Source organism: Balaenoptera borealis, assembly GCF_965194805.1.
Source record: "Balaenoptera borealis genome assembly, chromosome: 8".
Lineage (NCBI taxonomy): Eukaryota > Metazoa > Chordata > Mammalia > Artiodactyla > Balaenopteridae > Balaenoptera > Balaenoptera borealis.
This window is the reverse complement of record NC_138865.1, coordinates 42,261,306-42,287,420: the sequence shown is the minus strand read 5'-3', so window position 1 is coordinate 42,287,420 and position 26,115 is coordinate 42,261,306. Positions and strand designations below refer to the sequence as shown.

At 40.9% G+C, this 26,115-nt stretch overlaps 1 protein-coding gene and 1 pseudogene across 10 annotated transcripts in view; one reads left to right on the top strand and one right to left on the bottom strand.

The window, feature by feature from the left end:
• Positions 1–26,115, top strand: part of NFX1 (nuclear transcription factor, X-box binding 1) — a 78,318-nt gene that overhangs the window by 36,888 nt on the left and 15,315 nt on the right. For 7 of the 9 annotated variants that reach the window (XR_014247588.1, XR_014247589.1, XR_014247590.1 and 4 more), the window contains 8 exons: positions 928–1,027; positions 1,111–1,328; positions 6,719–6,816; positions 10,700–10,730; positions 16,379–16,461; positions 17,897–18,005; positions 22,161–22,280; positions 24,226–24,305. Coding sequence is in view for 6 of the 9 variants with exons in the window: in XM_082402412.1 (XP_082258538.1) it covers positions 928–1,027; positions 1,111–1,328; positions 6,719–6,816; positions 10,700–10,730; positions 16,379–16,461; positions 17,897–18,005; positions 22,161–22,280; positions 24,226–24,305 (839 nt within the window). In the remaining 3 variants the exon portion in view is untranslated. The remainder of the gene's footprint in view (positions 1–927; positions 1,028–1,110; positions 1,329–6,718; positions 6,817–10,699; positions 10,731–16,378; positions 16,462–17,896; positions 18,006–22,160; positions 22,281–24,225; positions 24,306–26,115) is intronic. The other 2 variants (XM_082402413.1, XM_082402415.1) reach the window with 1 other exon arrangement.
• LOC309633784 (heterogeneous nuclear ribonucleoprotein A1 pseudogene) lies at positions 18,515–19,859 on the bottom strand (annotated as a pseudogene). Its single transcript has one exon. The product of its transcript is annotated as a heterogeneous nuclear ribonucleoprotein A1 pseudogene (transcript).

Here is a 26,115-nt window from a genome sequence, read left to right as displayed (position 1 = left end):
CTGTTCTATTTGAGCAGAAACTTAGCAAAGAAAAGCCTGCTTGCAGAAGCTCTCAGTTGCTAGGGTTTGTTTACCAATTTGTTGATTCCACCAATTATCTAAGTTGATGAAAATTAGTCCTTACCAGACTTTGTTACATACTAGTCAGAAACTTTTTTTTTTTTTTTAGTTTGCTTTAGAAACTAACTCCTTAAATATAACACATACTTATTGCTGATCTCAAGAAATAAAGTAACCCATTATTTCTTCAACCCATAGAAAAATCTATAGATATTAGACTGGGTTCTCTATGCAGTAAATAAAAGTCTCAAGTTATTTGAAACACTTTTTTTACTCATTGTCAGTACTCAAACATGATTACTTCAAATTTAACAATAGTAGAATACAAATTAATAAGGATTTTATATTGTGCCTATTTTTAAATTTCTTTTTAGCATCAGAGACTTTTTGCAAGCATTTTATGTGAACCCCAGGATATGAAGTATTAAATCTATGCTGCTTGGTTGAAGTGAGGATGGAATCCAGTTATCAACTCCTCCGTAACTACCACCAGTTTAACTTCCATCTCCTGCAACATCTCCGCAGGACCCCAGAAAGCCTCACAATCCATGGTTTTCAACCATGGCCTTATGGACCAGAGAGTAGTCTTTTACTTTAAAGGATTGCTTCACTTTAATGCTCATGTTGAGGTGTGCTGCAGGGGCACCATGAGATATGGACAGAGTCTAATTAAGGCCTTTTTAATTCTTTTCCTGTGGTGAAGCTCTTAAGTGGGGCTTAGAGCTGCTGTATAAGCCACATTTATTTCTGCATCAGGTCTAATCAACACTAGTGAATAGCATTTTGTGTTTTCTTATAGATTGTTTAGAATATTTTAAGCACCTGTACAGATTACTAATCTTTTGTTTCTGAAATTATGTCTTCAAGTATGCTACTGTGGCAGCACCTCCCGAGACGTGTTATGTGGAACAGACATAGGAAAGTCTGATGGATTTGGGGACTTTGGCTGCTTAAAGATATGTGGCAAGTAAGGTTTGATGTTTTTCTCAGTTAGAATAAAGCTGTATTTTATGCAACAATTATGTAATAGTCTGTTGTTTTTCTTAACAGGGACTTGAAATGTGGGAACCACACGTGTTCACAGGTGTGCCACCCTCAGCCCTGCCAGCCATGCCCACGTCTCCCCCAGCTGGTGCGCTGTTGCCCTTGTGGGCAAACCCCTCTCAGCCAATTGCTAGAACTTGGAAGTAGCGGTCGGAAAACATGCATGGATCCTGTCCCTTCATGTGGAAAAGTGTGCGGCAAGCCTCTGCCTTGTGGTTCCTTAGGTAATTAGTAGGCATAAAGTTGTCTTTAAAAATATGAATGTAAATATTTGGCAGCAATGGCTACTTAAACAAAATAGTACATAATTCCAGTTACAATATCAGAGGTTTTTCTAAATATTATGATCAAGTTTGTGTGGGTACTTTTTCTTTCCTCCTCAGATTATACTTCTGAAAACTCACATTTGCCCAAACGATCTCTCTTTCTAATTCGGGTATTTTATTGCCGACTCAGGACAGTTGTGGTTAGATACTATTTTGTAGGGGAGTGGGCATTGGGGTGTTTATGATTTCTCTTAGCAGCCTACACTAGTATGAATGCCAGGTATCGTTTTACTAATTTAGGGTTCAACAAGTGTTTAGAAGCATTTTCATATAATAGAAACATCTTAAAATAACTGGGTGAGGTGTTTAAGAACTGAAATTTTAAGTACACTTAAACTTCATTCATTTGAACCACTCAAGAAATGTCTTTCTCTACAGCTGGGTTTCCCATATAGCTGAGGATAACACCTCCTGAGCATCATTTTGGAGGGACATTTTTCTAAAATTCACATTCCCTTCTTTCTTTAAACAGAGGATACTGAAGATAATTTCTTTCCCCTTATTTGACCCAGAGTCATCATTTCCCTGAACCTCAGTTATTGTATTATGCTGAATACACTGATTCCCTCTGGGCTTGCTGAGGTTTCTCAGGCGATTTCCCCATAGCAGTGTACAGTTTGAATTGTTTTATTTATTTGTTAAAGCTTTTGGTTGTTTTTTTTCTTACGAATGCTTTCAGTATGCCTATGTGCCTGCCTTTAGTGACTCTCCCTTTCTTCTGAGTTGTGGCTTCTGATTACTTGGATATAGAAACCAGAAAACGTTTGTTGGGATTAGCTATAAAGTAATAGTCTGAACTTCTGGCAGAGACTTTTTGAGGCAGTCCTTGGGATATGGATGTGTACAGTTTTGCAGTGACTTGGCAACTTCTCTCCTGAGTGAGTGTTCAAAGGCTGTGTGTTTAGAAAAATGAAATTGGGCAAGTGAGTCTGAATAAGAGATGTGTTCCTATAACTAACTGTGATAAAGATAAAATCTTTAGGTTTGGTTTGCATTTTTCCAAAAAGAGAGATTTCACATTTCTTCCAAGTACCAGTAGGAGCACCCTACCTAATTCCTTTTCTCAATCTGACTTTAAAATTATGTGTAGAGAAGAAATGCCCTCTTCTCATATTTTAATACATTTCAACCTCATCAGGAAAATCAGTTGTCTGTTGCTTCTCTGTGTCCACTGTGAAAATGTATCTTCAGATAAGCCCTGTGAAATAGAGATCAGATGACTTCCAAATCAAGAAGGGTGGTAAAGGTCTTCCCTTTTCAGAAAGCACATGGGTCAGTTTTGTAAGAATTTCATATATAATGACCAGAAATCCTACGCAGAGGCTAAGATAGCTTGTTGGCATTGACAGAAAGAGGAAATGTGGAATAGTTAATACAAAGGGACTTGAGCAAGAGAAGGACAGTAACTGTCAGTATGAACAGACCTGGGGGTGGGACAAGACCAGCTCAAGGGACTCAAGAGTAACTGCTATACCTCAGCAGAGTTTTAATCATGGAACACTTTTAAGGAACTAAGGTGAGTTGGATTGAGAATCTCAAAGAAAAGCCCATGGCTAGTGGTAACAGTGGCTCTCATGTTTATTCAGACCTGGCTTATCTATAGAAAGCTTGTTAGGTCTTAGTATCTCACCCAGTAGGAAATTTCTGTCCTAGACACATAGCTTTAGTACAAAAGACTAGGTGGAGTTCTGCTTTCCGGATGGTAGCATGAGGAGCAAAACAAGCAAAGCTGGGGAAAACTATAAAAAAGCAACCATTTAAAGTCTCTGGAAATTGTCCTGTGGGCATACATCAAATGAAGAAATTTTTATTGAAGAAAATCTACTAAAACTGAGTAAGAACAGCAAGAGTGTGTGTCATTTGAATCACAACCTACTTTCTCCTTCCCCACCCCTTCCCAGCTCAGCTCAACAAAAGCTCCACTCAGGATTGGTGTGCCCAAGAAATTGGGGCTTCATCTACCCTCAGCTCCCAGTCAAGGGTTACTTGCTAGGAGGAGTGGACCACCAGCTTTTCTCACCCCCCCTCCCCCCAACCCCGCCAACTCCAAGTTGAAAAGGCTAAATTTCTGGTAAGCAGAGCTGACAGGCTGGGGACTCCCTTCCTCCGCACAGCCCACCCATAGATTGGAGGCTCTACTCTAGTCACAACAGGCAGGAGTACTGGGGCATCAGTCACCCTCACCCCAGCTCACTTGTAGGAGAGAGGTTTCACAGTGAGAGAAGAAAGCTAAGAAAACTAGAGGCTGCTATCTCACCCAGCACCCATAGTAGTGACTGAGTGACGGGGTGGGGGGAGAAGCAGTCCATAAGGAAAGAGTTCCAAAATATTCCCCAAAGGAACTGACTTTAATTTGAAAGAGAGTGTGGGGAAGTTCAGGCCTAAGGGCCCTTTAGAAAACAATAGCTCCTCTTAATTAAGAGCAACAGCTAAACTATAGGCCAACTGGTTCACCAGAGAGACCCAGGGAAGGAGATAACTAAGAGGAACCATCCTGGGGTCGGAACAAACCTCACAGATTTGCCTCAAAGACTACCTCTGCCCAAATTTTATTGGATCAGACTGCTGAGCAGTTTATGCCCCAGGACATTGTTGAAAATAATAGAGCAATCAGCCAGCAATTAGTGGAGCCTCAGGACTGAGTGTAATACCAAATGAGGCAGACAGCTTAACAGAGAGATCAGGAAAAGAGACAGTCAAAGAGAGCCCTGCTAAAACCATTGTCATCCCAGGGTGACCATGCACATGCCCCAAGGCTGTGCCATCTAAAGAACAACACCAGTGGCTTCATACTATAATAGAAATAGACTTCACTAAAATAGCTTAGCCAAGTCACAAAACAAATAAACAAGTAGACAACAACAACAAAAAACAAGCTGTGGAAAGAGGAAGCAGTATCCAGAGTTGCTGCAAACAATGTATTACCAAAAATGTTCAGTTTCCAACAAAAAACTACAAAGTATGCAAACAAAAAAAACCCCCACAGGTAACAGAAACTTTCTGTTTCAGTTTTCTGTGAGAGTGACCAATGTCAAATTTAACAGAGACTTCAAGGTAGCCGTTATGAATATATTCAAAGAACTAAAGGAAACCATGCCTGAAGAGGTAAAGGAAGGAAGGTGTAAAGGCAGTGTTTCATCAAATAGAGAATATCAGTAAAGAGAGAGAAATTTTAAAAAAGAACCAAATGGAAAATCTGGAGTTTTCCAGTAATTAAAATTTTAAATTCATTAAAGGGACTCAACAGTAAGTTTGAGCTGGCAGAAGAAAGGATCAATAAATGTGAAGATAGATCTATAGAGATTATATAATTCAAAGAACATAGTGAAAATGAAGTGAATAAAAGTGAACAGCACCTCAAGAGAAATGTGGGACACCTTTAAGCACACAAACGTGTAATGGGAACACCAGGAGAGGAGAAAGGAGCAGACAAATATTCAAAGAAATAATGGTGGGAAACTTCAGATTTATTGAAAGACATTAATCTACACATCCAAGAAACTCAGCAAATTCCAGTAGGATAAATTCAAAGAGATCCACGCCTAGGCACATAGTAAAAATGCTGAAAGCCAAAGACAAGGAGAAAATCTTGAAAGCAGCAAGAGAAAAATGATACATTACATACTAGGGAACCACTGTAAGATTCACAGCTGACTCCTCATCAGAAACAGTGGAGAACACTGCATCGCAACAGGAAGGCAGTGGGATGACCTATTCAAAGTGCTGAAAGAAAAAAATTACCAACCAAGAATCTTATATCCAGGAAAAGTCTTTCAAAAAAGAGAAAAACAGAGTTCTCTGCTAGCAGATGTACTTTACAGTAAATACTAAAGGGAGGTCTTCAGGCTGATACCAAGTAAACCCACACGTAAATTTAAATCCACAAGAAAAAGCAAAGAGTAAAGGTAATTACATAATTATAAAAGAAAGTATAAGTGCATATTTCTTCTTCTTGCAACTGATTTAAAAAGTGATTGTATAAAATATGCATATAATTGTATTGTTAGGCCTACAGTATATAGAAATGTATCTGACAGTAACAGCACAAAGGAAGTGGGTGGGATCAAAGTTGTACTGGAGTAAGGAAATGATACCAGATGGTAACTCAGATCTGTAGCAACAAATGAAGAAAACCAGTAATGGTAAATAAGATAAACATAACAAGTTATAAATGCATACTTGCTCTCCTTTCTTTTGTCAACTTCTTTAATAGGCATAACATAAAGCAATAATTTTAACATTGTACTGTTGAATTTGTAACACATATAAATGTAATATGTATAACAATAAAAGCACAAAAGAGAAGAGAAAATAGAGCTATATGGGTGTAAGGCTTCTGTATCTCACTGGAATTAGGTTGGTACAAATCTGAAGTAGATTCTAATAAGATGCATATGATAAGCCCTAGAGCAGCCATTAGGAAGATAACTCAAAACATAATGGAACATGCCATTACCAGGAAAAAATGTTAACACTGGAAAATATTCACTTAATGCAAAAGAAAGCAATGAAGGAGAATTAAGTTAACAAAAAAGACATGAGATGTAAAGAAAACTAAAAGTAAAATGGCAGACATAAATCCAACTATATCAATACTAACATTACCGTCAGTGAATTAAACAAAAACCAGAGATTGTCAAAATGAATTTTTTAAAAAGATCCAACTATATGCCATCTTTGGGAAACAGACTTTAGAGTCAAAGGTACAGTTAGGCTGAAAGTAAAAGGATGGAAAAAATACATCATGTAAACAGCAGCCATTGAGAAAGACTATGGATGATCCCTGATGGGGTCCTTGAAACAGGACTTGTCCTAAAATCTGGCTTAGCAGAATGACTAGCAGGCCACCTATCACCAAACGTTCATAGAGCTTAGTGAGATTATGGATGATGGTTTCTGATTACTTACGATCCCCAGGTGATTTTCGGAGTCAAGAGTACTTCAGCAAGTCACCCATGGCTACAATTTTAAGGAGATCCGAGTCTAACCTGGAGACTTGAGGTCTAAATAAAGAGTCAGAAGATCTGTTCCTTGACTTAGGCAGAGCATCTTGTGCTCCAGAGCATCTTGCTGTGACTAATGCTGGGGCCTGTCCTTGCTGGAAAAGGCTCAGCCTGCCAGGTGAAGGGAAGATAGGGGAAGAGGCATTGATAGCATCCTTCTTCCCTCAACTCTGGTGATGGAGTTGCAGGGAACAGAGGTGGAAGACTGTTGTGGCTAGTTAATTTGGGAGTCTGAAAATGAGTAGTTGCAATTTTCATTCCCAGCTCTTTTCATTTTTATTAAAGATTTCATTCATACTTGTGAAAAGCGCTGCCATGAAGGAGACTGTGGACCATGCTCTCGCACATCAGTTATTTCCTGCAGATGCTCTTTCAGAACAAAGGTAAATCCTACAGAATGCTAGAGTTGTTGCCACCAATGCCTTTTACTTGTTTGTTTGTTTGTTTACTTATGGCTGCATTGGGTCTTCTTTGCTGTGTGCGGGCTTTCTCTAGTTGCGGCGAGCGGGGGCTACTCTTCACTGCGGTGCACGGGCTTCTCGTTGCAGTGGCTTCTCTTGTTGCAGAGCATGGGCTCTAGGCACGTAGGCTTCAGTAGTTGTGGCGAGCAGGCTCAGTAGTTGTGGCTCGCGGGCTCTAGAGCTCAGGCTCAGTAGTTGTGGCACATGGGCTTAGTTGCTCCACGGCATGTGGGATCTTCCCTGACCAGGGCTCGAACCTGTGTCCCCTGTATTGGCAGGTGGATTCTTAACCACTGCGCCACTGGGGAAGCACCCAATGCCTTTTAAATTGGTGATTGTGGGAGGGAAGGAATCAAAATAACCTCAGGCTTATTTCTGTTAATACTGTGTATGATTCATCCAATCCAGCCAATGTATACCGATATCTACTATGGACCAGTTGTAGGATAGGTATGAAGGGGTATGGCACGCAAGGCTCAGAGGCCAATAATAGGCTTAGGGCACATATACAAGTAGCTTGACCAAATACAAGTGTGATAATGCTAGATGCCAGAAGAGAAGAACAATAGCACCGTTGCAAGCAGTTAGCTCACTAAGTTAGAGGGAACACAGTCCACAAGGTCGCCCTCACTTCTGACACCCACTGCAGGAGTTCAGACAATTGCTGAATTAGAACAGTCCACATGACCGCCCTCACCTCTGATACCAACTGCAATCCAGTGGTCCCCAAGGCTACCCTCAAGATTTGATTATTCGCTAGAAGAACTCACAGAACTCATTGAAAACTGTTATACTCTTGATTACAATTTACTACAGGGAAAGGATACAGATTAAAATCAACCAAAGGAAGAAGCATGTAGGGCAGAATGCAAGAAAGTACCAAATACGAAGCTTCCAGTTGTCCTCTCCCCATGGAGTTGGAACAGCGTTACTTTCTCAGCACCAGTGTGTGATTGTATGCGTGGAGTATTGCCAACCAAGGAAGCTCACCCACCGGAGAGTGGGTGGTCAGTTTTTATTGGGGCTGCATCATGTAGGCATGGTTGACTGCCCATGTAGCTGATCTCAGCCTCCAGTCCCTCCAAAGTCTACTAACACTGTGTGACCCAAAGCCCATGCCCTAAATCACATCATTGGTCTTTCGGTGTGGCCAGCCTGCACCCTAAATCATGTTAGACTCTCTGGTGACCCAAGGCTCCAGGGAAACAATGACACTCCCATTAGGCATGATATTCCAAGATTATCTCCCAGAAGCCAATGGCAAAGGCCAGACCTCTCTTCAGATAGTGTTAATTTTTCACTATACAACTGTTTTGTCAACCTCTGCTTTCTGCCTGGGACAAACTTCATTGGACTATGTATTATAAAAAGTCATCTTACCATTTTGGAATTAGTGCCCATTTCTATGTCTGTAACCAGAAGAGGCAAGAAGCTTTCCTCTGAAGTCTGTAGGTAATCCAACTTGGGGAACATACTGAATGTTGATCTGTCCTGCTCTCTGATGTACTTCTGGTCATTTCAGTGCATATCGGCACCTGTCCCAGCAGAACACAGGCCTGGGTAGAGACAGAATTCTGAGTAGTTGATTCTATTTGTTAAATACAGCCCAAGGTCTGGGTAGCAGCTGACTTGCAAATGATTCTGAGGATATTGTCCATAAATTGGGAGCTAGCTTAATAAGTAAGCTTCAGAATTAAAGAAAAAATTGTCAAAGTAGTGCAATTTACATGTGACAAAAGTTGTATGAGGATGTGTGGGGTTTTTTTCTGAATGAAATCACAGAATACATAGGACAGTAAAGGTATTTTGAATGTCACGTACAGGACCATTTTATGCTTTGTAAATACCAGCTTGAAGACTGTGAGATACTCTGATTTAGTAATCATAAATTTAGTAATGCCTGGAGGTGCTCTTTGTGACCAAGAATTACAAACAGGGTTGGGATACACAACTGTCAGTTTGCTTCTTTCTCCCCAACAATCCCTTTCTCTGTCTCTGTGCTTTTTTGCTTCTCATTCACTCTCTGTCCTCACTCCCCCTAATAGTGGATCCCATGGCAGTGAGTGTATTCTTGAAAAGCTATTTGTAAATTGAATTTTTTTTGCAAATAAAATCTTATTCTAAATTTGCTGGAGGAGCTCACTATCAATATGAATTCTGTTAAACAATTTGACAAAGTGAAAGATCTCTTTGAAACACTGATAATTACCTCATTTTTCAGCCAGATTTTTCCTGAAATATCTTTTGTAATGGAATGGGCTTTTCCATGGAAGTGAGTTTTCTAGATAAGTAGAAACTTATTTCTTAAAGCTTCAGAAGTTCTTCTCTTTTAATCACTTTGGTAGGAGTCTGAGAAATGTTTGCTGTATCTTACTACCTATTAACAAAGAACCCTGTATTTAAGTTTTTATTGGTAATTCATATTTAGTATAGGAATTTATGGGAGTTCCGTCTTTCCCTGCAGGTGTACATACCACTCCAGCATGTCATTTCTTTTTCTTTTTTTTCCTCAACTCCAAACAGCCTCATGTTGTGGGGTGGCTGGCGCCTGTCAGGGAGAGTCCCTTCCAGTCCCCTGGAATGAATGCGCTCCGGCAGCTAGCTGCTGGACACTCAGGGAAGGGGCTGCCTCTGGCCAGGGTCGACCCGGCACGAGCACAGACCCCTGGGCTGGCTTCGCCAAAATTGTTACCGAACACAAGTTCACGCGCCTGACGCACAGTGAGGCCAAACGAATACAACTTCAGGGTTTGGAGCAGAGAAAGGTTTATCGTAGGGCCAAGCAAGGAGAATGGTGGCTTGTGCTCAAAACCCCCGAACTCCCAGCATTTCCTGTGTACAATCCAGTGTTTGTATTAACTGGAGCACTCACTCAAGCAATTTCATGAGTCGCTTTTGCTTTGTATCTCTAGAGAGCATATGGGGAATTTTTTCATGTCGTAGAACCGAGCCAACTCATTGATTTACCGAAAACATTTTTCTAGCCAAGAAGCTTCAATTTCTCAGACATCTTCCCGTCTGTTATCAACTCCAGCAGCTGCCCCCCTTTTTCAGGGTCATTTTCACTGAGAAGAAATGTTTTCATCATTTTGCTTATTTCTGAGTACATAGCAACCTGTCCGTGACATCAAAGCCAAGTTCAGATGCAGAGGCTGGGCAGCCATCCAGGCTCACTCTCTCCCAAGTGACTGGCCCTTCACACAGCAGCCTCCCCACGCATGTTACTCAGGAACATGTATCAGCAGAATTACATGTGATAGACCTTTGAGGCCATTCACACATGATTGAAACCAGGGTAGCAAAACTTTGAATGGCAAAGGACTTCTGTATGCCACTCTGCCACAGTTCAGCTGCATTGCCAGGGATACTCTTGAGTATGTAGAGCTGTTTGTCCCTGCATCAGATGGTACTGATTGTTACATATTTTCAATTCTTATATCTGCTTTTTATGGCTTTTTCTGTCTGTACCCTTGCCAGACAGTTATTTCTCTTTGCTTTGCATACCTTTAGCAGTCAGTCCTTCTTTCATTCAGGTTTTATAATGCGTAATCTGCTGTGAGTTTAGAGGTCAGACCACAAAGAATGTTGTATTTGCATGAAAAGTCATTAGACCTGGGGCCCTGTTGGGAGTAAAGCTTACAGGGACTGGGCAAACGTAGCTCCCGATAGGTGAAGTTGGTGAATAAGCGACTGCCAGAGAAGTACTGGGTATTTGGGATATGCATGTTACATTTAGCATTATGCTGCAGTTGTGTTGTTTCATTTATTCCTAAAGTAGTTACTATTCCCTTTTCTTTCTCCATAGGAGCTTCCATGTACCAGTCTCAAAAGCGAAGGTATGACTGGGAAGGGGCATGAGGTAACTTTCTGGGGTGAAGGTAATTTTTTACATCTTGACAGGGGGATGGGTTATATGTCAGAATTCAGTGAAGGTACTTTGTGCATTTAACTGTATGTAACTTTTACCTCAAAAGAAAAAGAAAGAACCATAAATTGAATTCTAGTTAATGAAATGCTGTAAAATACAGGGGAAGTGTATTCATGTATGCAGCTTACTTTGAAAAGCATCCAAAATTAAGATAAACTGATAGTTGGATGGAAGAATAGAGAGTTATGAGTAAAAGCAACTACTGGTAGAGTCTAGGTAGTGGGCATATATAGGTGTTCACTATAAACTTGTTTCAACTTTTTTATATGTTTGAAATTTTTCATAATAAAATGTTGGTATGGGAAGGGAAGGAAAATAATATCTAATGAAGCAAACTTTGTAAAAACTGACTCTGATGCTTGATCCCCTTATGGCTTGATAGGACTGTTGGATACCTAGAACAGGGGGACTCAGCCAGCAGCCTTCTTAACGTTTAGGCCTAGAATATTGTTTCTTCCTTTGTCCTTGATCCTGATACTCCACTTTATTATGGTTCTGTCCTTGTTTTACCAACCGTCACATAGTCTTTGTTTAAACCACCTTAAAACTGTTTTGGAAAAGTGATAGAAGATAAACTTATACAAAATAAAAGCTCTTATTCTGGTCAGAAAGAAAGCTGTATTGGTTAAGGTGCTTCTGGCTACAGGTATCAAAAAACCCAAGGAAAAATGACTTTAGCTCTAAGGAGGTTTACTGTCTCTCGTAACAGGAAATCTGGAGGCAGAACAAGTCCAGGGTTGGTTAATTACAAACCCAGTGATTCTAGGACTCCAGTCCAGCTTCCTGTGATTTTCTTGGTTTTCCCCTCATGGGTATTAGTTAGCTACAGCAATTTCATGCATTGAGTCATCTCCCAGCAACATCTAAAGAAAAGAAGGAGCGATTCTTCTCCTCCTTCTTGAGAACAAGGAAGACAGTTCTGAAAGACCCTCAGTATGCTTTTTATCACATGTTCCTGCCCAAACCCTTCACTAACAAGGGGAATGGAATTACCATGACAGGATACACTATTCAGCATTCACTCCTGTAATGGAGGAACACATGGGTGCCCAGTTTCTGAACAAAATTAAGGCTCTGTTAGCCTGAGGAAGGTGGAGAATGGCTGAGTATCTGCCTCAAATATCTGAATATTTGACATAACCAGAAATATCTTCCTCAAAACCACAGTCAAAATTTTGGTAATTAAAAAATATAATTTGGAAAACTTACTATATTAGTACATAATTTTTAATAATTAAAAAATTGATAAAATAATATAACGTAAAAAGTAGAAATACACCCTCACCCCATTTTCCCCTCCTAGTTCCATTCCCCTGATAAAACCACATCATTAGTTTGTTGGGTATGGGTCCAGATCTTTTTCTATATTCATACAGGTGTATACATGTGCTAGTATGGTTTTGTTTTTCCGCTAAACTTAGGTTCTTACTAAACATACTTTCTGGAACTTGTTTTTTTCCCCTCAGTAATATATCAAAGACATTTTTCCATGTCAGTGTGTATAGCTCTCCCTCTTGAGAACATTCTTTATGTGGATATGCCATAGTATAGTTCACCATTGCTCTTTTGTTGGTCGTTTAGGTTGTCTCCAATTTTTCCCCATTACAGATAACGCTGTAACCATCTTGTTAATTTTTTAGCTTACGATGAAAATTTTCAATCATATGTGAAAGTAGAGAGACTAGTATAGTGAATCTCTGTGTACCTATCACCAGTCATCAACAGTTATCAGCATTTTGCCCATCTTCTTTCTTCATCCATCCCTCTTTTTCCTATTTTTAATTTTCACTGAAGTACTTTGAAAACAAATCCCAAACGTTATTTCACCAGTAAACAGTTCAGCGCCTTCAGCACCTTTATTGAGATAATATTCACAGAACATACAATGAAACATTTTTTTGTTTTGTTTTGTTTTTTCTTTTTTTTAATAAATTTATTTACTTTTTGGCTGCGTTGTGTCTTTGTTGCTGTGCGCGGGCTTTCTCTAGTTGCGGCGAGCGGGGGCTACTCTTTGTTGCGGTGTGCGGGCTTCTCACTGTGGTGGCCTCTCTTTGTTGCAGAGCACAGGCTCTAGGCACACAGGCTGCAGTAGTTGTGGCATGCAGGCTCAGTAGTTGTGGCTCGCGGGCTCCAGAGCACAGGCTCAGTAGTTCTGGCGCACAGGCTTAGTTGCTCAGTGGCATGTGGGATCTTCCCAGACCAGAGCTCGAACCCGTGTCCCCTGCATTGGCAGGTGGATTCCCAACCACTGCACCACCAGGGAAGTCCCCAGTGAAACATTTTAAAGCGTACAATTCAGTGGCATTTAGTACCTTCACAGTGTTGTAAAACCATCACCTCTATCAATTGTAAAATGGGTTCATCATCCCAAAAGGAAACCCTTTGTTTACTAAGTTTTCACTCCCCACTCACCCTTCCCCACCAGCCCTGGCAACCACTAATCTGCTTCCTGTCTCTGTAGATTTAATTATTCTGAGTATTTCATATAAATGAAATCATATAATATGTAACCTTTTGTCTCTGGCTTCTTTCATTTAGCATGTTTTTAAGGTTCATCCACCTTGTAGCACGCATCAGTACTTCATTCCTCTTTATGACTGAATAATATTCTGTTGTATATATATACCACAGTTTGTTTATCCATTCATCTGTTGATGGACATTTGGTTTGTCTCCTTCTTTTGACTATTGCAACCAGTGCTGCTATGAACATTTGTACACAAGCTTTTATCTGAGAACCTGTTGTAAATTCTTTTGGTTATGTACCTAGAAATGGAATTGCTGGATTATATGTTGGTTATAGGTAGAATTTTTTTTTTTAATTTTTATTTATTTATTTATTTATTTATGGCTGTGTTGGGTCTTCGTTTCTGTGCGAGGGCTTTCTCTAGTTGCGGCATGTGGGGGCCACTCTTCATCGCGGTGCGCGGGCCTCTCACTATCGCGGCCTCTCTTGTTGCGGAGCACAGGCTCCAGACGCACAGGCTCAGTAATTGTGGCTCACGGGCCCAGCCGCTCTGCGGCATGTGGGATCTTCCCAGACCAGGGCTCGAACTCGTGTCCCCTGCATTGGCAGGCAGATTCTCAACCACTGCGCCACCAGGGAAGCCCTAGGTAGAAGTTTTTTAAAAGAACTGCCACATTGTTTTATACAGTAGCTACACTATTTTACAGTCCCACCAGTAATGTATGAGGGTTTCATTTTCTCCACATCCTCTCCAACACCTGTTATTTTCTGTTTTTTATTACTACTATTATTATTATTACTGTTATTGCCATCCTCAGTGGGTATGAAATGATAAATCATTGTGGTTTTGATTTGCATTCCCTAATAACTAATGATGTTGGGCATTTTTTCATGTACTTGGCCATTTGTATATCTTCTTTGGAAAAGTCTATTCCTTTACCATTTTTTAATTGGGTTGTCGTTTTGTTACTGAGTTGAAAGAGTTCTTTATAAATTTTGGATCCTAGACACTTATGAGATAACTGATCTGCAAATATTTTCTCCCATTATGTTGTTGCCTTTTCTTGATGGTGTCCTTTGATCCACAAAAGCTTTTAATTTTGATCAAATTTAATTTATTTTTCTTTTGTTGCTTGTGCTTTTGGTGTCCTAGCTACTTTTGAAAGTGTATCTGTAGGAAGCATTACTTAAAATGGAATTACCACTTAAATTTTTGATAGATACATATGTACTCCAAAAGTTTATTCTCCCATTCACTAAGTATGTGTGCCTTTTTCTCCACACCTTCACCTGTTCCATACATTAATCAGTCTTCCTATTTCCTTTTCTTCTTCCAGTGTTTTTTTTTTTTTTTTTTTTTTTTGGCTGCGTTGGGTCTTTGTTGCTATGTGCGGGCCTTCTCTAGTTGAGGTGAGCTGGGGCTACTCTTCGTTGCAGTGCGCGGGCTTCTCATTGCGGTGGCTTCTCTTGTTGCGGAGCATGGGCTCTAGGCGCGTGGGCTTCAGTAGTTGTGGCACACAGGCTCAGTAGCTGTGGTGCACGGGGTTAGTCGCTCCGCAGCATGTGGGATCTTCCCGGACCAGAGCTCGAACCCGTGTCCCCTGCATTGGCATGCGGGTTCTTAACCCCTGCGCCACCAGGGAAACCCCCTCTTCTTCCAGTTTTATTGAGATATAATTGACATATAGCACTATATAAGCTTAAAGTGTACAGCATAATAATTTTTTGTTTGTTTTTAACATCTTTATTGGGGTATAATTGCTTTACCATGGTTTGTTAGTTTCTGGTTTATAATAAAGTGAATCAGCTATACATATACATATATCCCCATATCTCCTCCTTCTTGTGTCTCCCTCCCATCCTCCCTATCCCACCCCTCTAGGTGGTCACAAAACACTGAGCTGATCTCCCTGTGCTATGCAGCTGCTTCCCACTAGCTATCTATTTTACATTTGGTAGTGTATATATGTCCATGCCTCTCTCTCACTTCGTCCCAGCTTACCCTTCCCCCTCCCCGTGTCCTCAAGTCCATTCTCTATGTCTGCGTCTTTATTCCTGTCCCAGCATAATAATTTGACTTACATACATCATGAAATGATTATTACAGTAAGTTTCGTGAACATTCATCGTCTCATATACATGGAAAATGAAAGAAATAGAAAAAAAATTTTTGTCTGTGATGAGAACTCTTACTTCACTCTCTTAACAACTTTCATATATAACACACAGCAATGTTAATTATATTTATCATGTTGTACATTACATCCCTAATACTTATTTATCTTGTAACTGGAAGTTTGTGCCTTTGACTTCCCTCCTCCAGTTCCCCCTCTCCCCACCCCCCGCCTCTGATAACCACAAATATGATGTCTTTTTTATGAGTTTGTTTGTTTTTGAAGTATAGTTGACCTACAACACTATGTTAGTTCCCATTACACAGCATAGTGTTTTTTTCTATACATTTCAAAATGATCACCACAATAAGTCTAGTTACATTATGTCGCCATACAAAGATATTATTTAGTTATTGACTATATTCCCCACACTGTGCATTTCATACCCATGAATCATTGGTTTTGCAACTGGAAGTTTGTACCTCTCACCTGTTTCTTTTTTCCCCCACCCCCCTCTCCTCTGGCAACCACCTGTTTGTTCTCTGTATCTACACTGTTTCTGTTTTGTTATGTTTGTTCATTTGTTTTGTTTCTTAGATTCCACATATAAGTGAAATCATACTGTATTTGTCATTCTCTGTCTGTCTTATTTCTCTTAGCATAATATCCTCTAGGCCCATCCATGTTGTCACAAATGGCAAGATTTCTTTCCTTTTTTTAATGGCTGAGCAATATTCCATTGTATATATTCCACATCTTCTTTATCCATTCATCTATCAGTGGGCACTTGGGTAGTCTTCCTATTTTCTATTTTTTGACTGGCAAGTGAAAAGTGATATTTAAGTAGTATGCATTTTCACCATAACTAATTTATTTACATTATTACGTTTGTATTTCTTCAGCCTGTAGTCACACAAATATTTGTTGAATGAATGTTCATATCCTCTGACTTGTTTTTCTTCTTAATTGTTCATAGCAGATGCTACATTTATGTGTGACAAGAGGTGTAACAAGAAACGGTTATGTGGACGGCATAAATGTAACGAGATATGCTGTGTGGTAAGTGGACCTATCATTAAGCACTATCAGATTGCATTCATCTAGGGGCTGGGCTTCTGGAAGCCTCAACCATCTAGAATGCAGCCCAGATTTGGAAATCACTGGGAGAGGCCCCTGAGCAGCAGTCAGAATGCTACCCAGAGAGACAGACTGGGCCTTTTTAGGCCTCAGCCAGGTCAAGAAGTCAGCTGATGGCAACATGGAGGAAGGGAAAGAAGAAAGACAGAAGGCCTCAGGCCCCAGAGCTCAAGACCACTGGATGAGCATGTAGTCATCTGCAGGAGACTGTATGCTGTCCCAGCACACAGACTGGCTTGGCCTTAGCAACTCAGGCTTCAAGTTTCATATATTCCATGGGTCAGATCAGTAGGCAAAATGAGTGTGGCTTTTTTTTTTCCAGAAGAGGGGCCTCCATTCTTGGATATGCTTTTCTTTTTTTTTTGGCTGCGTCAGGTTTTAGTTGTGGCACATGGGTTCTTTGTTGAGGCATGCGGGATCTTTTTGTTGCGGCGCGCGGGCTTCTCTCTAGTCGTGGCATGCAGGTTTTCTCTCTCTAGTTGTGGCGCACAGGTTCCAGAGCTTGTGGGCTCTGTAGTTTGCAGCACACGGGCTCTCTAGTTGAGGTGCACGAGCTCAGTAGTTGTGGCATATGGGCTTAGTTGCCCCGCGGCATGTGGGATCTTATTTCCCCGACCAGGGATCGAACCCGCGTCCCCTGCATTGGAAGGAGGATTCTTTACCACTGGACCACCAGGGAAGTCCCGAGTGTGGCATTTTTTAAAGAACAAGTTTCAGTTATCTGAAGTATTCACTTCTGTGGAACTAAGTAAAGGAAGCACTACCTGGCAGTGGGTACTGTGTTATCGTGTGTGTGTGTGTGTAAACAAGGTAACACAGTACCAATAGTAAAGTAGTACATATATACACACACATATATAATACACAATTGTTATTTTTAGCATTTATGTTGACAGTGTGAAGAGTGATGAAATTGTTCTGTGTATCAAGACTTATTTATAAACCTGTGTTTGAAAGTTTAAAGACTTCCTCTTATTACTGAATATTTCAAACATATGTAAAAGCAGAGATACAAGTATGAGTCCCATATGCCCAACATCTAGCTTCAGTAGTGATCAGGTCATAACTAATCCTGTTTCATTCACATCCCCACCTACTCCCCCTCCTTTGATTATTTTGAAGCTAATTCCAGATATCATGCGATCTATAATTGTGGAGAGCTTCTTTATTAATCTTGTTTATGGAAAATATAAAATGGAGATAATTTTGTAAACATATATAAATCTCTCAGGAATTCCCTGACAGTCCAGTGGTTAGGATTCTGTGCTTCCACTGCCAGAGGCACAGGTTCGATGCCTGGTCGGGGAACTAAGATCCTGCATGCAATCAATCAATCAATCAATATCTCTCCTCCTAGGATAAGGAGCACAAGTGTCCTTTGATTTGTGGGAGGAAACTCCGCTGTGGCCTTCATAGATGTGAAGAACCTTGTCATCGTGGGAACTGCCAAACATGCTGGCAAGCTAGTGAGTGTCTTCACTGTATACTTTATTATATAGAGTTTTCTAGAAAGTCAGGAATGATATATTCTGAGTGATTGATTTTCTTAGGTTGGTATGGATTACTGAATTAATAAGCCTTAGTATTTCAGATGTATTGAGACTTTTTTTTAAAAGAGGGTATTAAATCATTTATTGATTACACGTAATAGTGGATGATACACAAGCCTCATTCCCATCTATAACTTTATCTGGTACCATAATTCAGTTTAGATATATTGCATAGGATGTGCCAACAATCATATTAATAACCAGAAAACTCCATAACTTTGCTTGGGTGACCCTTTTAACGGTGAACTCCAGGTCACAACACAGTAACTGTCAGTTCAGCTGAAGACAATGGCTTCTCCACCCAAGCGGGTTGTAAATAAATTTCGAATGGGCCCCGGCATCACCCTGAAGGAATTCTAACTTCACATTGTTGGGGTGAAGTTTACCAAAATGACTTCAGAGTAGACTAACTTTACACAGCACAATTTTAAAAAGACACATTTATTCAGCTTCATGAGTGGACTGTTATATTTAGCAATCAACAGCATGGGTGCAAAAAAAAAATCTACATTAAAACCCTTTGTTGGAATGCTTTACACTTTCTACAGAACAGAAACTAAAATAACTTGTTATACAATTAGTCACAAATACAGTCCTCGAGTTTTTTTGCCCATACACATGAGTATTGTCAAAAACATGTCTTCTTTGTAGCAGCTAGGCCCTGCCAGCGCTGTGCTTGGCCGAGTTCACAAGTTTGTTGTAACCTGTAGCTTCCCTGTCACTTCTGTGGCTCTCCTTTCCTGCTAAGCTTTGTTTCCTGGCAGTAATTAAAACCTTCTGCCACTGCCATAGCTACTGCTGCTGCTGGAACCATAGCCACCTTGGTTTCGTGGTTTGGCAAAGTATTGGCCTCCACCACCATAGGAGCCAGAACTTCTGCCTCCAAAGTTTCCTCCTTTCATGGGTCCAAAATTTGAAGATTGATTGTTGTAATTGCCGAAATCATTGTAGCTTCCGCCACCTCCAAAATGGCTTTCGTCATTACCAAATCAATTATTGCCATCCCCACTGCCACCATATCCCCCACCACCACGGCTGCCACCAAAGGCATCTCGACCACTGAAGTTTCCTCCACCACCAGAGTTGTCATTCCCACCAAAACCACCTCCACGACCACCACCAAAGTTTCCAGAACCACTTCCTCCTCTTTGGCTGGATGAAGCACTAGCCATCTGTTACTTAGGTAGGGCTTTCCTTACTTCACAGTTGTGGCCATTCACAGTGTGGTATTTCTGAATGACAGTCTTGTCTGCGGAGTCATGGTCATCAAAGGTTATGAAAGCAAAGCCTCTGTTTTTGCCACTGCCTCAGTCATGATTTCAATCACTTCAGTTTTCCCACACTGTTCAAAATAATCTCTTAGGTGATGTTCTTCAGTGTCTTCTTTAATGCCACCAACAAAAATCTTTTTCACGGTTAAGTGGGCGCCAGGTCTTTGAGAATCTTCTCTTGAGACGGCCCTCTTTGGTTCCCCAACTCTTCCATCCACCTCGTGTGGCCCTGCATCCATGGCCGCATCCACCTCCTCCGCAGTGGCATACGTGACAAACCTGAAACCTCTGGAGCGCCTGGTGTTTGGATCCCTCGTTACCATACAGTCTGTGAGCGTTCCCCATTGCTCAGACTGGCTCCTCAGACTCTCATCGGTTGTTTCAAAGTCAAACGTCTGATGAAGAGCTTCCGCAGCTGTTCGGGCTCTTTGGGAGACTCTGACTTAGACACGATGGCAGTAGAGGGGGGAGGCTTCCATGATTGCTTACTCGGCAGCGTTCACAGCAGAAAAGCTATTGAGACTTTTAAAGAAGTTATTCCTCTGTTGTCCCTGAACGTATGAAACTTGGGATGTAAGCAGTGATCCTAAGATGGGGTCTGCTTGTGTTATAATATTAAAAACTCACATTCATTATAACACTACCAATCCCATCAGAAAACTCTGGGGAAAAGTATTAGGAAGTTGTCGAGCTCATAGTGATAAACGCGTATTTTCCAAAATTCTCTTTTCACTTGAAAGCTTGAATGTTATCGTTGGCAGCAAATTCAGTTTTCTTAAAGTGATGGGCTCACTGCTAATTTTTGATACAATGTCTGCCAAAATACCCAAGTCTGAATAATCATAGTTTGTCGGTCACTTTTTCAAGGAAAATGGTGTGTTATGAAAAAAGAAGTTAATTCAGCAATTCAGCTGACGACTCAGAAAAGTGTAGTTCTTTAAAATGACCAGAGGTCAGACAGCCGTCCATATCTGAGGGTTCCACATCCATGGATTCCACATCCATAGATTCGACCAACCGTGGGTTGAAAACGTTCAAGGGGAAAAATTCTAGAAAGTTCCAAAAGCAAAACTTGAATTTGTTTTGTGCTGGCAACTATTTATATAGCATTTACATTGCATTGGGTATTATAAGTAACCTGGAGATGATGTAAAGTATACAGGAGGATGTGCATAGGTTGTATGCAAATACTACAGCATATTATATAAGGGACTTGAGCATTCTTGGATTTTGGTACCCATGGGGGTCCCGGAACCAATCCCTTCCCGCCAGGATACTGAGGGACAACTGTATTTTTGTGTGCAACAAAAGTGCTTGAAGCAGATACCCTATTTTGTTCCACAGAATATTAGAAAGGCATGTATTTAAGGGTCAAGATTTTTTTTTTTTTACTTCATCAAGGACTTTCTTAAGTTAAATTGTCGTTTTTTATCTACTCTAAGTACGTGGCAGTGAAAAATACAACAGTTACAGTTTGGCACTACTGCCTTATTTGCGCTAATGCCCTGGCAGTATTACCAGCTGTTGCTTTTTCACCATCAGTGCAAATGTCAACATAGTGAAAAAAGCAAATAGTATCTAAGTATTATTATGAAAATAATTTTGACCTTGTGGACTCCCTGAAAGGATCAGGGAGTCCTAGGGGTCAACTGAGCACTCTTTGAGAACTGCTACATTAAAAGATTAGCCTAGATCAGGGTTTCCCAACATACCTTCTGTGGAATACTAGGCCTACCATATTTCAAAACGGAGTTAAGTGCTTTGTTATAAATCACACACATGGAGTTCCGTAGAAACAAGTTATGTAGCCTCTTACTCTTTACCTAGCTGTTTCACATATATTAGCCCACCCCCACAATAAACTTTTGAGTGGACAGGTCAAAGTTTGGTATCCCCATGTGGCCAAAAGGAAGCAATCTCAGAGTCGTTAAGTTACCTGCCCGCAGTCACCGCACAAGTGGGAAGTAGGTCCAGGACTATAAGCCTAAGTCTCCTGCTATATTTACAGGGCTCTTTCCACCACGTTGTGTAGCCTCTGAAGAGTTTTCTGGAGAGTGCTGACTGGAGAAGAGCAGTGGGTAGAGGAATCCTGGAGGGCCTGGGCTTTCTGACTCTTGGTCCCTAGTTGAGAACCATGGCCAAAGACCCAGCCTCTACCGAGGACCAGGATTGAAGAACTAGCTCCCCTTTGGGTCTGAGGGTTAGGAGAGCTCTTGACAAAGTGGACCGCTTGTTGGAGGCCCCATGTGAGTTCTCATTTTGATTGGGCTTGTGAACTGTGCCTAGTGAACTCAGACGTAGCTCTTGGCTTCATCTCAACTTCATATTTTTATCATGGTAGATGTCGGTTATACTTGTAAGAATTTTTTTTTTAATGGCTTCAGTGACTCTCTGAGGTTTATATTCAAAAGCATATTTTTCTGTGTTTGTTAACTACCTGTGACTTTTATAATCTCTGTCCATTTTCCTAACTAAAAAGTTAAAAAAAAAAAAAAGAATCTGTTTCTTTAGTGGAAGTCTCCTGTTCTGTCAAAAGAGATGGTCTGTAGATCTTTTGTTTATAAAATACATGTAAAAATGTCTTGGAATACTCATGGACTTAAAGTTTGTTGCAAGTAAAAATTGAACACTTTGCCGGCAGCTCAACTTTAATGAAATAAAAACCTTTTTTAAAAGAGCAGCCCCCCAAAAAATTCTCCTCTAAAAATACAAGCCAAAAAAAAAAAAGTGTGTGTATAATTATCTTGTGCGCATCTCAAATTCATGAAGGGTTGTTTTGTTTCACCTGTTGTTTCACCAGGTTTTGATGAATTAACCTGCCACTGTGGCGCGTCAGTGATCTACCCTCCAGTTCCCTGTGGTACCAGGCCCCCTGAGTGTACCCAGACCTGTGCCAGAGTCCATGAATGTGACCATCCAGGTGGGTCCTGTCTCCTTGCCTCCACACCTCGCAGCCTGCTCACACTGTGTCATTTAGGATGTTGCATGATGGTCTTCACTGCTCTGAGATTACACTGTGGTAGCCCCTCCTTGTTCCCTGTGCTCAGGGGCTGCTTCTGTAAAGATGGGTCTGAGATCTGGGCCACAGCTGGGAATCACAGTGCCTTCCATTGCTTTACTCTGTGGATGTCAAACACACCCAAAGGGTTGGGAGAATCCCCAGCTGGTCTTGTCTTCTTTCTTTGTGGCCTCCACTTCTGGTGCATATTTCAAAGTTAAGCATCTTTTTGTAAAGTTAAAAGTAATTTGGTTTTGTTGTTGTTGTAGACGCAATATATGTTTATTACATAAAAAGGAAAAGAGAAAGAAAGAAAATAGAGATAAAGTCAAAAGATTGAAATTAAATCATCTCTTATGTTACCTTTTAGGAATTACGCCCTAGTGTGTATTTTTCAGGGCCTTTTTCCATGGGCAAAAATATATATTTGCATTTTTTTTCCTAAAATAAAAGTGGGATCCTAATGAATTTATTTTAACTGGATTTTTTTCCCTCTTATTACTGTAATTTTAATCTATCTCCGTATCAGTGGATATTTTTCTAGATGGTAGTGGAGTGTCCTGTTACATGGATGGGCCATAACTGATTCAGTCAGTTTCATGTTGCTGGACATTTGTTTCCAGTTTTTCTGTGATAGGCTGCTGTAGACACCAGATAAATAGCTACTTGACATCACCCATTTTCTGTCCAGTCTAGTCACTGGCTTTCCTCTAGGACCATATTGGCCCTATCATTTCATTTTACCAAGTCCCAGAGGCAAACCTGATATAATTTAAGTCACTGGATTTGATACTTACAATAAATCTGGCCATATGATTTAGTCTGACAAATAGATAAGCATTTCTCAATTTTTTAAGTTAATAGAGTGAAAAAGAATTAAGTAAATTCCTCATGAAGTGAAAAGTCCCTCCTTTCCTGGAGACCTTAAGACAGCCCTCCCAGCTTAGTTTGCAAGCCCTTGCTGTGGTGTTCACACCAGCATGAAGTTAATGTCCAAGCAGATACTCACCCACTCACTTGTACTCACTTCCTTTGTAGTCACTTGCAGATGTTACAAAGGAAGTCCAAATCCTGCTGATTGATGTCCGTAGTGAGAACTTAACTATTTGTGAGTTGTTTTGTTTTAGCCTGCTTTCGTTCAGCGTTCACTTAACTTTTCTTGAGTGTTTCTTGTATATCCAGCATGGTGTCAGACATAGAGGGAGGGTCAGAGGAAGGAAGGTCAAAATAACCTCATGACCTTGAGGTTGTTCTCTTGTTTCTGAGAGGAAGAAGATGGTAGTTGAATACGTTTGACACAACCAGCCAATACATGAAGAAGGGCCAGATAGCATGGCAGCAAGCCATCTGTGTAAGAACTAAGACGTCAGGGAGAGCAAGAGCGCTCAGGGCAGGGTGTGGTCAGCCAAGGAAGGCTTTGTTGTAGGAGGTGAGTTTGAATGAACTGCCTCTTCCAGGCAGTAAGGAAATTGAAAGGAGTCAGAGGAAGCATGTTAGATGAGATAACAAAGATGTCTCAACAAAAGGGAGCAGTTGCTGTGTAAGGTAGGACCAAAAGAATGGCTGAGTAATGTGGCCAGACCATGTGGCAGTGCCACAGGAGACGGAGTAGAAAAACTGCCTCCTTCTCTGCTTCTGTGTCTCTCGCCCCTCAGTTGGGTTTCTTTTTCTCACTCATGCTCATCTTTCAACACTTTAATATAAAGCCAACTACTTTTACTTTCCAGTGACCATTTTAAAGAGTTACTCAGCTCTGAAATTTAAAAGTTCCATGTCATATGCCATTATAATATGTGTAATAGTCTATGTTTAAACATTATTCCTAATTTTAAACATTACTCCTAATTTTATCTTTCTCTTTCTACAGTGTATCATTCTTGTCATAGTGAGGACAAGTGTCCCCCTTGTACTTTTCTAACTCAGAAATGGTGCATGGGCAAACATGAGGTAAGTTTTCTCTCTCAAGTGTTCATTGTTCCAACCAGAGATTTATGATTGGATTTCGTTAAGAGGGTTAGCCTCATTGTTTCTCAAAATAAATATACTGCAAGGAGCAGAGATTTTCTGTTGCCACTTTTTTTCTTTTCTTTTTCTTTTCATTAAGGTATAGTTTGCATAAAATGAAATGTACCCTTTTGAGTGTACAAGTCTATGAGTTTTGACAAAAGCATTCGTACAGTCATGTAACCACCACCACAGTCAAGATGTGGAACATTCATTCACCCCCAGACATTCCTTTGGGCCACTTCATAGTTACTCTCCCCTTTCCCCCAGGCCCTGGCAACCAATGATCTGTTGTCTGCCCCTGTAGTTTTGCCTTTTCAGAATATCACATAAATGGAATCATACAGTAGGTAGCATTCTGAGTCTATTCTGCTCTCATTTTTATTTTATTTGTTTATTTTTTAATAAATTTATTTATTTATTTGGCTGCTTCGTTGCTGCACGCGGGCTTTCTCTAGTTGCGGCGAGAGTAGGGGCTACTATTCATTGCGGTGCGCAGGCTTCTCATTGCAGTGGCATCTCTTGTTGCGGAGCACGGGCTCTAGGCACGCGGGCTTCAGTAGTTGTGGTGCACGGGCTCAGTGGTCGTGGCTCATGGGCTGTAGAGTGCAGGCTCAGTAGTTGTGGCACATAGGCTTAGTTGCTCTGCAGCATGTGGGATCTTCCTGGACCAGGGCTTAAACCCGCCGTGTCCCCTGCATTGGCAGGTGGATTCTTAACCACTGTGCCACCAGGGAAGTCCCTGCTCTCATTTTTAATCTGGTTACGATCAAATGAAACTCAGCCAGTTGGCCTTGAGAGCATGAGCCGTGTTCAGAGACAACTTCTAGGTTAGCCAGCATGGGGAGGGGTTGCTAGTCTGGGGAAAGGTGTTACAGTGAGAATATCCCAAGAGTGAGAGTGGGCTCTCCACCAGTTGCCACCGTTCCTTCTCTCTACTCCCTACGCAGCTTTCCATCCTGAGTGATCGGCTGTACACCTTGCTCCAGGCTAACCTACCCCTCCTTGCTGCCATTACCATGAAGGACTTTCATCCTTATTCTTAGTGTCTAAGCTATATTTGGCACCGCTGACTATAGACACTTTGAAACACTTTAAAAAGATTTGTTTATCTTAAAAATGCATATTCATTGTAGACAGTTAAGATAGTACAGTTTTGCTATGCAGAAAGAAATACTCTTAACATCCTGGTGTATAGACTTCCAGGCATGTATGATACACTCTTTCCCCTACTCTATGAAGATTATACTGTTTTGTAACCTGCTTTTTTTACTTTGTAACATGTTGGCCAACATTTCTTGAAACTCTTGACAACTATGACAGTATGCTTTCAGTATTCTTATCTTGATGGACACATTTTCCTCCACTTATTTCCTGTCAGTGGTTCTCAAGTCATAATCCTTGGTATTTATTCTTCGTCTAAAAATCTCACTTCCTCTGAGAGTAACCATTCTAAGACATCCATGTGTCATCTTTGTGTTGATGGACTTCAGTCAACAAATACTTACTGCATACCTGCTATGTACTAGGTAACAGGCTAGGTTTGGGTGATTCAGAAACGAACAAAACAGGTGCCGCCCCTGGCCTTGTGGAGCCTTCACTCTGGGGCAGGAAGCAGACGTGTAAACAGTCGATTGTAAGTACAGTAGTGTGTGGGACTTCCCTGGTGGTCCAGTGGTTAAGACTTTGTGCTCCCAATGCAGGGGGCTCGGGTTCAATCCCTGGTCGGGGAACTAGATCCTGCATGCTACAA